The sequence below is a fragment of the Nicotiana sylvestris genome, chromosome 12 (genome assembly GCF_000393655.2).
Source record: "Nicotiana sylvestris chromosome 12, ASM39365v2, whole genome shotgun sequence".
NCBI lineage: Eukaryota > Viridiplantae > Streptophyta > Magnoliopsida > Solanales > Solanaceae > Nicotiana > Nicotiana sylvestris.
Genome location: NC_091068.1, coordinates 104,119,935 through 104,132,232, shown reverse-complemented (window position 1 = coordinate 104,132,232; position 12,298 = coordinate 104,119,935). Strand labels below are relative to the sequence as shown.

The following is a 12,298-nucleotide window of genomic DNA, read 5'->3' as shown; positions in this document are numbered from 1 at the left end:
CATGAAGAGCTATAAATAGTGGATAGCATGCTGCCTTTGAAACATAGCCTTCAGCAATCACAAGGAAAATCATGATCAGCAACTTTAAATTGCCAAACCTTGTTAATCTTTTTCATATTGTCGTCTCCATTATTATAATATGGAAAATATTCTTTTCCACAATCCTTAAGATAACACGCAAGTCATGGAGTAGTGCAAGAAACGAGAAAACCAAAAAGCCATTATTGCCTCCAGGTACAAAACCATGGCCTGCTTTCCTCAAATGCTACTAAAGAAGAAGCCAACATATCAGTGGATACACAAACTTATGGAGGAAATGGAAACTGAAATTGCTTGCATTCGTCTTGGGAGTTTCCATGTCATTGTTGTCACTTCTCCTGAGCTTGCTTGCCAATTCTTAAGGGAGCAAGACTCTCTTTTCTCGTCGAGGCGTACTTGCATGTCTGCCACCCTCGTTAGCAATGGCTACTTGACCTCTGTTTTTCTCCCTATTGGTGATCAATGGATGAAAATGAGAAGATTTCTTGGTTCCCATGTCCTCTCACAATCATCTCATCAATGGCTTCGTCATAAAAGGGATGAAGAAGCTGACCACCTTCTTCGATTTGTATACAATCAATATTGCAGTATCGACGAACCTGTTACTATTAACTTGAGGAAAGTGACCAGATATTACTGTGCAAATGTTGTTAAGAATATGATTTTCAGCAAGAGATTACTAGGAAAAAGAATAACGGGAAAAAATGGAGGACCAAGTGTAGAAGAAGAAGACGAAGAACAAGTTGAAGCACTCTTCACACTTCTTGGTTATCTCTTTTCTTTTAGTATCTCAGAATATTTGCCATGGTTAAGTGGATTTGATTTAGATGGTCACAAGGCAATTATCAAGAAAGCCTATGTCAAAGCAACAAAACTGATTGATCATGATCATTGACCAAAGGTTTCAAATTTGGCAAGATAGCAACAAAGCTCATGTGAAAGAAGACATCCTTGATGTTCTCACCAGGCTCAAAGATACCAATGGAAATCCATTGATGAATGTTAAAGAGATTAAGGCGCAAGTCCTTGTAAGTATACTTTCAATTCCTTAAACTATATATGTGAACGATATGGCAAATTACAATTTTGGTCAAGAGATTAAAGAACGACAACTCACTATATTTGAAAATAATTTTAACTTTAAATTTTTTATTTTCATTTACTGACATGTTTTTACGGCTACAAAAATATCATGACATGTTTAAGACCACAAGTTCCAAAACTTTTGAGATTGTCTGTCTTTTTGGAAAAATTAACTTTAGAGATTGTCTGTTTAAAATTACATCCTTTTGTTTGTGGAAAATATTTTTGATTTCGAAAACACAAGTTTGTTTTCTGGGAAAAAATCAAATATGGTTATTTTGTTTGACATTATTGGTTGTTTCAAATAATTTTGACAGGAACTCATGTTTGCAACGGTAGATAATCCCTCAAATGCAGTTGAATTTGCAATCAAAGAAATGTTGAACGAACCACAGATAATGCAAAGGGCCTTAGAAGAGATTGACACCGTCTTTGGGAGAAATAGATTAGTTCAAGAATCTGACCTGCCACAGCTAAATTATGTCAAAGCTTGCCTTAGAGAGGCCTTTCGGCTCCACCCCTTGACGCCTTTTAACGTGCCTCATGAGTCAGTTTCTGATACTATTGTGGGTGAATCCTTCATTCCCAAAGGGAGTGTAGTGCTATTAAGTCGTCTTGGACTTGGTCGGAACCCTAGGGTTTTGGAGGATCCCATGAAGTTCAAGCCAGAGCACCATCTCAAGGAGGAAGGTGGTGAAGTAGTTCTCAATGATTTAGAGTTACACTTGTTGTCATTTAGTACTGGACGACGAGGTTATCCCGGTGTGAAACTTGGTTCTACAATTACTACCATGTTACTTGCTAGGCTACTTCAAGGATTTTCTTGGAACTTACCACCAAACTCTCCGTGCAATGACTTCAATGAGAAATCGGGATGTAATCTTTTTTGTACCGTGCCATTTTTTGCTCAAGCAAAACCGCGATTATCCGAGGGCATGTACTCATAATTATGTGGCATCTCGCATTTACGCAGGGTCAGAAGAAGGGTCACACTCAAGGAGTGTGTTTTAGAAGACCAGATAACCTACTGTAATGTAAATACTAATGACTGCTTCCACTGGACGAACTTGTACGGAAAAAACTTTACCGTTGCTCCATTACACCCCTTCAATTATAGAATATCGAATTATATAAAATGTTTATTTAATGGTGCTATCTATCTGTTCTTCCCCAATATATAAAATGTTTTCTTTAATGGGGTTTTTATTCTATACTAGGTTTTACTTCCATTAGTCTAAAAATTTATAATGAAGTATGGATACTAGGTACAAATTGTTATGCAATCTGTAATGCTTTAATAAACAATAAAACAGTAAACTTTTTGGAAAAACAAAAACAGAAAGTTAGTAGAACCAGAATGACAAAATAAATTCTGAAAAATAAAATAAGAATAAATTGAGTCCACTGAATACACAGTGAGTCCTTAAGGAAATTATTCCCCTCAAGTACCCGAGGTGCTGGAATATATCCTCCCAGGATAGAACGATTTAACTCACCAGTGTATTGGTACCAAACGGCGAACCACGCAATGGTCGTAAAATACACTGGAAAATATTGCGTAGAAGAAGAAGAAGATAATTAGAAAATTTAGTAAGTAAAAATTTTGGTATTCAAGGCATATTTATAGCTCATTTGGCATTGTTTCTGAAAAGGTTTGCAACCTTTCAGAATAGCCATAGCTGTTGGAACAAGTGAAAATATTGCGAAAAAATTAGACAACAGATTTAAAATAATCCGGGAAAGAAAACGGACCGGACTGGGTCGGGGGTCATGGGTAACTTCGGATTGAATTTTCGTTAATTAATTAAATTAATTGATTAAATATAACGACCCGATCGGTCGTTTTGAGCTCTAGCGCGTCGTTCGGCAGTTTGAGGCCATGAGCAGCTTCGCTTCAGGCATTATGACTTGCACGCATGGTCAGAATTGAATTTCGGGAAGTTTGAAGTTGATTTGAAAAGAAAATTCTCATATCGGAAGTTTTAAGTTGAAAGAATCGACTAAGGTTTGACTTTTGAGTAAACGAATTCGGAATCAGGATTTGAAGGTTCCAACATGTTCGTATGATGATTTTGGACTTGGGCATATGTCCGGATCAGGTTTTGGATGACCCGAGAGCGTTTAGACGCCTATTGTGGAAGTTAACATTTTGGAAGAATTTTATAAGTTTGGGTTGAAGTGCATTTCAGTGTTATCGATGTCCGTTTGGGATTTCGAGTCTGGGAATAGCTCTGTATGGTGATTCTGGTATTGGGAGCGCGATCGGAAATGAATTTTGAGGTTCGTAGGTCATTTTGGAGTCATCTAGCTAAAGTTAGGAATTTGAAGGTTTTTGAGAAGTTTGATCGGATGTGGACTTTTTGATATCGGGGTCGGATTCTGATTCCGAAAGTTGGAGTAGGTGCGTAATGTCGAATATGACTTGTGTGCAAAATTTGAGGTTAATTGGACGTGATTTGAGAGGTTTCGGCATCAAATGTAGAAGTTTGAAATTTTAAAGTTCATTAAGCTTGAATTGGAGTGTGATTCATGGTTTTAGCGTTGTTTGACGTGATTTGAGGCTTTGAGCAGGTCTGTGTTATGTTATAGTACTGAGTGGTGTGATTAGACTGAGTCTCATGGGCCTCGGGTGTGTTTCGGACGTATGGGAGGAGTTGGAAGAACACCAGATTTTCTGGTGTTCTTGGCACCAGTTGCAGGTCTCGCAAATGCGAGAGATTGTTCGCAAATGCGAACTCGCATTTACGATGAAAGCTTCGCAGTTGTGAAGAAGCCTAGCTTGGGCTTGGATCACATTTGTGATCCTGATAGGGTTCGCATTTGCGAGTACTTAGTCTTATTTGCGACCTAGGCAGTAGAAGTCCAGGGTTCGCATTTGCGATGATTGTGTCGCATTTGCGAACCAGGTGTCGCAAATACTACATCTGAGGCATGTGCACAGCTATTAATTTCGATACTTAGACCATTTAGCTCATTTTCCTTTTAATACATAGATTAGGGCTAGATTAACATGTAAAAATTGGTGAAATCAAGGGTTTAGATGAAAAATCTAGGTTTTGGATAAACATGAGATTTGACCACTAAAATGGCTATGGAATGGAGTAGAAATCAATATATTCTTGATCCTTAGGTTATGGGTAACAACTTTCTTGAAAAAAAAATTCGAAATCCGGGCACGTGGGCCCGGGTGTGAATTTTAGGAACTTTGCATTTAGGGTTGGAAAATTAGTTTAATAATTAGAATATGAACTTTTGAGCACGTATTGACTAGTTCTCACCCTATTTAAATAGTTTTTGGATCGTTCAGCTCCGATTAGGAGGTTTGAACGCGTTCCTGAATTGGGATATAGGCTTCGAAGCGAGGTGAGTCTCCTTTCTAACCTTGTAAGAGGGAATTATTTCCATAGGTGAATTAATTGGATATGTGCTTCTATTTGTGGGGGCTACGTATGCACAAGGTGACGAGAGTCCGTGCGTAGCTACTATTATGCTTAAAGTCCGGGTAGTCTAGGACCCAAAAGCATGTTTTACTTGTAATATTTGCAAATCCTGTTGTCAATATAAAATGCTTTAAATATATCGAACGTGTAAATAAATTTCTAAAAAAACTAGACATCGTTTCTTGACTTTTTAAAAGAAAAATTGTCTTTTCTTGGATAATTTCTCCTTGATGAATTCTTGATTGACCGATTGAATATGTTTATCTATTGTGGAACGGGTCGAACGCCTTGGTAGATTAAATAGATACATCTATGGTTCGCGCCATTCAACCTTCTGGAAGTGCACAGTTTAAATATTTGTTGGATCTTCCCGTACGACCTCGACATGATTTGCGCATGTTTGTATTGCTTGCCTTGAAATTCATAGATGTTGATATTTGTTCTCCCTAGCCTGAGATAAATGCATAAATGATGAAAAATGAATTTGGAAATATCCTATAAACGAAAGAATTGTTTACTTGCCTCATGCTACCGAGTTACATCCATTTTTATGAAAATCCTTGATTTACTATATTATTGGAATATCATTATTGGACCACTAGGAAGTGTCGAAGTCGACCTCTCGTCTCTACTTCTTCGTGATTAGACGGGATACTTACTGAGTACATGTTATTTTTTTGTACTCATGCTACACTTGTTATGCCTTTTTGTTGCGCAGGCACATATACCTCTAGCGGCCTAATGGGCATAGCAGCATGGATGATACGGCGAATTAGGTGAGATGCATATCTCGAGGCGAACCGCAGCCGACATATTCTCTTTTAATGTATAGTATTTACCTTCTGTCCAATTTGTATTCCGGACAGTCATTGTACTTCATTTAATTTCCTAGAAATAGCTCATGCACTTATGACACCGGGTTCTGGGATTATTATGGGATCATTCAATATTAAGTTTTGTTACAAATATCATTTTATTTCAGTGAATTTCATTATTTATTGTTTAATGTATAAAAGGAATGATTTCAGTAAATACTAAAATGGGAATTTAATTAACTTCTTGGTGTTGGCTTGCCTGACAGTGGTGTCTGGCGCCATCACGACCTTTAGTGGATTTTGGGTCGTGACAACATGGTATTAGAGCACTAGGTTCCCTTAGGTCTCACGATTCATGAGCAAGTCTAGTAGAGTCTCGCGGATCGGTACGGAGATGTCTGTACTTATCCTCGAGAGGCTACAGGGCTGTTAGGAGCACTTCCCTTCTTGATTCCTCATCGTGCAATTTGATTCCCTTGAGGCTTATGCCTTCATTTCCTTTCCATTAAATCTTATGTGACGCGAAGCGCTGGTTATAAATCGGGAAGTGGGTAATTGTAATGATACTACAGATGTGGTGCGGAATGTTTCTCCTTACGCATTTGGTTGGCTATTGTCACCATCTTGCGGAAGGATATTCTGTCTTTTCACCTTGGTAGCTGTACTTCTGCGAGCTTTGAGGCTATGTACAAATTTCTATAGTGCTTATGAATGGCTATCTCGCAGTATTGATGTGATGGTAGGATTCTTGCCTATGCGTCGGAGCAGTGAATGACATGAAAGGAGGTTTACTCAATGCTCGATGCATAGATTCGGTGTTTTATTTTTGGTAGAGGAAAGACAATCGGACTTTAAATGTTCAAGTTTGGGTTGATAGGGTAACGAGGCTTGATGTTTTCAAGTAGGATGGAATTTTTATCTACGACATGGTGTGGTCGTCCTTGATTGAATATGTTAAGTTCATCGGTGTTATGGTTTTCTTTAATTCGCCTTTGGGGCAGGGTATTGTGAAATGATAGGAAGCGACTATCAGAGATCGCGATATGCGGTGGTTCAGGATTGGACCGGTGTTTCTAGTGTTGATGGCTAGAGAAAGATGATCTTCGGGGAGATTTAAAGTTAGTAACGATCTGTTGATTCAAATGCTTCAAAGATAGGGATTAAATTAAGGCGACAACTGGGCAGCAAGAGATGAGGAAGGACAAGTGGGAAGTGTCATGTGGTGGTTAAATTTCTAAGAAAGCCAGGTGTAAGAAGCGGAAATCAAATAGTTGCTTGAAGAAGAGGGGTTTGGCCAAAGTGGGAGAGTGGCAGGGTAGCATATGGGTTCAGTGGCAAGGTTTATACACACATTGAGGAAAGTTTGGAATGATGTGGGAACTTTGGTGGACAGTGATTGGGTCCACGGGCTTAACCTGAAATATCGGCTATTATAGGGCGGGAGATTTGATATGGCAGAAAGGAGTTGCTTGATATAAAGAAGGATACAACATGACTTTGAATCAAAAGATATTATCGCACATTTAGTTGATGTCCACAAGAAATGAACGAACTAGTACAATTGGTGAAGGAATACGGACTCAAGATAGGTTATTGATGTCATAGTGATTGTACCCCATGCAGCGACGTTGGAAGATGTCGGCGTGTAATTTCCACAGATGAGGTTGTCTCCTGTGAGCGGATCAGCGGTCGCATGGTTAGCAAAGCTTCGGCGAAGGATTCTACTGGTTGTCCGGTAAAGAGGTTGGGCATGTGAATATGGGTAAGGATTCAAAGTATCCATAAAGGGTTTTACAGAAGGATTTCGAGAAATTTGGCGATTTGATTGAGCAAGGTCATTTAATAAGAGATAAAGAATCTTGGTAGGCTCTAGATTTGTGTAATGGTGGCTTCAAGCTAAGTGGGAGAGTCCCACCGCCTATGATTGGGTTGTATGGTTATCTTCTTACGAGGTTTCAGGTTATCAGCGTATTGGTAAGTTATTTTGGCTAAGGGAAAAGAACATAAGTGGTAATTTGAGCAAAGGAATTGTTAAAGGCGAGCTATAGTTGGCCATATTAACTCATGATCAGGCTTTAGGAAGCGATTCAGTCAGGTGCTTCATTGATATGGGTGTTCATGTGCCAGCGGAGCCTCAGAGTCGACTCCATTCGGGACCAAGCCAGAGTGGGTTCCTCTCAACAACAGTCTAGTGACTTCAAAGTATTAAAAATGTGGTGCCTAATGGTTCAATCCTGCAGTAAGGTTAAGAATCGAGCATTTATAGCAGATTATAATAAGAGGCCCGGAACGTTCTATGATACCTTCAGGTTGACGTATGGTATTTGGATGAATAAGAGAAACAAACTTTGATCTCGTATTGGAATTTTCAGAATGGGTTTATCAGTCAAAGATGAGAATATGCGTGCAAGGAGGGTATGAAACGGTTCGTGGGCAGCATGGTCTCATGATACAAGGCCACTCGGGATGAGTGCAGATTGAGTGTGTTATGTGTTGAATGGAGTTATTATTATTTCTAAGGCAATCAAGGATGAATTGGAAAAAGTTAGATTGGTTAGCCATAGTTGAATTGGCATATTGGTGGTAGTGATCAATTCCTTCAGCGTGATTAAGTTATGCATGTGATTTGTGTCGGTACATGCGAGGCTCAAGGCTGCCATAATTGATTATATTTAGAAGTATTCAAGTATTATGGCCTCTCCTGTGTAGGCGGATCCCGAAAGGGTTATGGTGGTTTAGACCACTACCTAAGGATTTGAGTGTCTTACAGTTATAAGAAGTTACTCGCGTATTGCCATGGTTCTCTTGGAGTGAGTGAAGTAAAAGGTTTCTGTATGATGAAGTTTATACTCTATTAGTGTTTCAAGAGTTATGATGAAATTCCTATGTTGTCGCATATTGGCATGTTAAGTGCAGTGAGCGGTATGAAAAAAATGAAAGTGAGGAACCGAGGTTGCGGATCAGTGTTGGCAAGGATGTCATGAGCTCGGATGAGCAGGAAGGGAATTTGAATGTTTGGAGTAGGCTGGTATTATCTTCAGCGTCGCCTGAGATCGGTGTTTTGTGAAAGACTCTTTGCAACCTGGTTATGGATTCTTGATTTGCTTTACAGCTTCAGTGCGGCCGGTGGTATGGATGTACAGACTTGTTATCTGGTGCGGAAGGACATGGGAGCGTGTCTCCTGAGAGGATTGTATGAGTGTGACATGTAGTCACTTGATTGATTGGAAATTTAAAGCAAGTATGAAGGTTGTGGTAATATCGCTAATTTGAGAATATTGTCTGAAGGGCACTCGGTTTATTGGGATATGGACTGTGGAGGTTTACTCTAGTTATGATGGCTGTTCTTGCGAGTTATAGGCCCGATTTTGAATTCGTTTACTCAAAAGTCAAACCTTAGTCGATTCTTTCAACTTAAAGCTTCCGATGTGAGAATTTTCTTTCCAAATCAACTCCGAACTTCCTGAAATTCAATTCCGACCATACGTGTAAGTCATAATGCTTGAAGTGAAGCTGCTCATGGCCTCAAACTGTCGAACGATGCGCTAGAGCTCAAAATGACTGATCGGATCATTACATTCTCTCCCACTTAAACATACGTTCGTCCTTGAATGTGTTGAGGCCTACACTGGAGTTGTCCGAAATCACTGTTTATCAACTCATGCACCTACCCGTGCTACCACAACTCAGTTGAGCACATTAGCTTGAGAAAATCTGAAGATATTCTCTTTTATTCAAACAAGTAAGCTTAGAATCCACTTTCAACATCCGAAATTCTCTGCCAGGCCTGCTTCCAATATATGAACACTGTATCAATCACCACATGATATACCAGAACATGACTGCATACCTTTGCTGAATTCTCACCATGCACCACGTCATTCACAGGACCATAACAATATTCTCTGATCATAATAACCGACATTCCCCGAATCTGATGCTCACAATGCACCTCATGACATGTATAAGTATTGTTACAACTCTTACAATACCGCCACGATGAAAGAGACGTGTAGAAATTCATTACCAACTGCTGAGCCAACCTATCATTGAGTCTATACTCCTGACAAGGACCATCACCTCATTCTGAACCAAATAATGGTATTTGCTCTTTGACGTACTTCGTATAATCCGATCGCATTGATCCTAGATCTAATAACCTTGTCTCAGCCAGTACGAACTGCTCAGGCAATAAGCCACCCCAGACATAACCAAAAGTCTCATATGATGCCACAACGTGCCAATAAGCTACAAACTCGAATGTGATACATAAGAAAAATGAACCCTAGAAGGGACTACTCAACTCACGCAATTAATACGACCCTTCCTCAGAAAACGGGAAGTAAAACACACAAAAGTTAGAATATAGGGGACTGAACTCAACATCATACTGTTGCGGCGTGCAACCCGATCCACACATAAAATCCATATAAAGAGATACACACCGAGCTAAATTGCTCATTACTACTAAATATCGAAAATAGGTTGCAAGCACACTAAGTTCATAATACCATCCCTGGGAAGACAGATAGCGCAATAAGCTACAAAACTCAAGCATAACTGAGGTGCGATATATAATCTGTACCACAAGAGCCATCTTGCTCACATAACACCATCACTACGCAGAACCTCAACATATAAGAAATTTATCAAGCTGGTTCACAACTAACACGGCCCAATATAGCATTACAAGAATTAGACGACGACGTAATAGCATCCAACGTCCGAATACTCCTTCATAAGGAGCGCTATGCTGAAATGAACACATCCGGCCAGACATAGAGCCCACCTTCATATTTAGATCCATCCACAGATCTTAAGCCGATTTTGATCGCACCGCACTAGGCAACCAACCCTTTCAACAGGTTCATATGATGATTTTGGACTTGGGTGTATGTCTGGATCGGGTTTTGGATGACCCGAGAGCATTTTGGTGCCTATTGTGGAAGTTAACATTTTGGAAGAATTTCATAAGTTTGGGTTGAAGTGCATTTTAGTGTTATCGATGTCTGTTTGGGATTCCGAATTTGGGAATAGCTCTGTATGGTGATTCTGGTATTGGGAGCGTGAACGGAAGTAGATTTGGAGGTCCGTAGGTCATTTTGGAGTCATTTGGCTAAAGTTAGGAATTTGAAGGTTTTTGAGAAGTTTGACTGGAGCTGGACTTTTTGACCAGAAAGATATATCTGCCAATTGAGAGATTGAGGGAAGAAAGATGGAAATTAGACAAGAAAGATACTGTTGACGAATAAATTAAAGTGGCAGTTGAACCTCACATGCTTCGTTCTCTCATGAAAGACGAGATTTTCTACGATATGTTTTACGTCTTGGCTATCTAAATAAATTGAAACATGCTGGAAGATCACATAGAAGAGGCACCAACCAAGCAGAAAACAACCAAATAATTTCTGCAACCACTCTATGCATAGACTGGTATTCAACTTCAACGGATGATAAGGAGATTTGATAGTGAGGTTGCTATTAGACTGTATAAGTTTTTTGGGAATCCTCTGGGCATTCAGTGGTGGTATACTGATACCATTATAGGGATTCTTACTCAATGTTGGCAGAGGAAACTAAAGAACATGGTCCATAAAATGGTGTTACGTATTATTCCAATTTGTAGTATTTGGGAAATATGGAGAAGCTATACTGCATGTAAATATGGTGAAAGCACAAGATATTATGCGTCAAGACAGCCGTATCCAGATCTTATCCAAACCTTACCATTCATCTTCCTTGGTCCAAAGCTTGTGAGATGATTGAAAGGGTAAAATCGTGTGGTAAATGGAGGCAAATTCAATGGGAGATGCCATAAATTGGTAAATTGAAATTAAACATAGATGGTAGCTTCTTCAAGGATATAGGGATAGGAGGTATTTTTATATGACTTAGTGGGCTTCTCCTTTTAAGGCCTCAAAAGTGTCTTTCAGCCACCAATGTGGGAACCCCCATATATACAAACTATATCTAACAAGAAGCAAACCAAGTGGCATACTGGTTGGCCAAAGCTACTTCTAATCTAACTGAGGGAATCATTTACTCATCCTTTCAACAATTGCCTACATGTGCTAAAGGACTCGCTGCCCACTTTTAGAATTAGATATAAAAGATGTATTTTATATCTTCAGGACAAAGAGGATGACTGATAAGTGGCGCTGGAGTACAATGGTTCTGGTGTACAAGAAAAAGGGGGATATCTAGAATTGTAACAACTATAGGGGTATCAAGTTACTAAGTCATACCATAAAAGTTTGGGAGAGAGTGGTGGAAGGGAGGATAAGAAGGGCGGTGTCTATATTAGAAAACCAGTTCGGGTTCATGCCAGGTCGTTCTACTACGGAAGCTATCTACCTTATCAGGAGGTTGGTAGAACTATATAGGGATAAGAAGACTGATTTGAATATGGTGTTTATTGACCTAGAGAAGGCATATGACAAGGTCCCTAGGGACGTCCTTTGGAGGTGTCTGGAAGTGAAAGGTGTATCGGTAGCTTACATTAAGGCGATAAAGGATATGTATGATGGAGCTATGACTCGGGTTAGGACTGTGGGAGGTGACTCAGAGCCTTTTCCGGTGGTTATGGGGTTACACCAAGGATCTGCGCTCAGCCCGTTCTTATTTGCTCTAGCGATGGACGCACTAACACACCATATCCAAGGAGAGCTACCATGGTGTATGTTGTTCGCTGATGATATAGTTCTGATTGATGAGACACGAGGTGGCGTTAATGGGAGACTGGAGATATGGAGGCAGGCCTTGGAGTCTAAAGGTTTTAAGTTGAGTAGGACTAAGACAGAATATGTGGAATGTAAGTTGTTTACCGTGAAAATGGTAACAACAATTAAATTTGTAAATGGGATTCTAAAAAAACGTGATCTATTTTTATGCTAGTTGTTAGAGCAGACAATGCTAAGAAGA

General features: G+C 39.6%; 1 protein-coding gene across 1 annotated transcript; it reads left to right on the top strand.

Annotated features, from left to right (window-relative positions):
* The first annotated feature begins 244 nt into the window (after positions 1-244).
* On the top strand, positions 245-11,581 carry LOC104233683 (phenylalanine N-monooxygenase CYP79D16-like). The gene is made up of 5 exons (XM_009787119.2): positions 245-846; positions 941-1,067; positions 1,440-1,998; positions 5,281-5,338; positions 11,509-11,581. Exons 1-5 carry the CDS (start codon positions 245-247, stop codon positions 11,579-11,581), a joined length of 1,419 nt encoding a protein of 472 aa, XP_009785421.2.
* The last annotated feature ends 717 nt before the right edge of the window (positions 11,582-12,298 follow it).

What these genes read in the sequence shown, in the direction of transcription:
- LOC104233683 (XM_009787119.2), top strand. Translation starts at nt 245, where the DNA reads ATGGCCTGCTTTCCTCAAATGCTACTAAAGAAGAAGCCAACATATCAG. An exon ending in AGATTAAGGCGCAAGTCCTT is followed by an intron (nt 1,068 to 1,439) that starts GTAAGTATACTT and finishes TAATTTTGACAG; the next exon opens with GAACTCATGTTTGCAACGGT. An exon ending in CTTCAATGAGAAATCGGGAT is followed by an intron (nt 1,999 to 5,280) that starts GTAATCTTTTTT and finishes TTTGTTGCGCAG; the next exon opens with GCACATATACCTCTAGCGGC.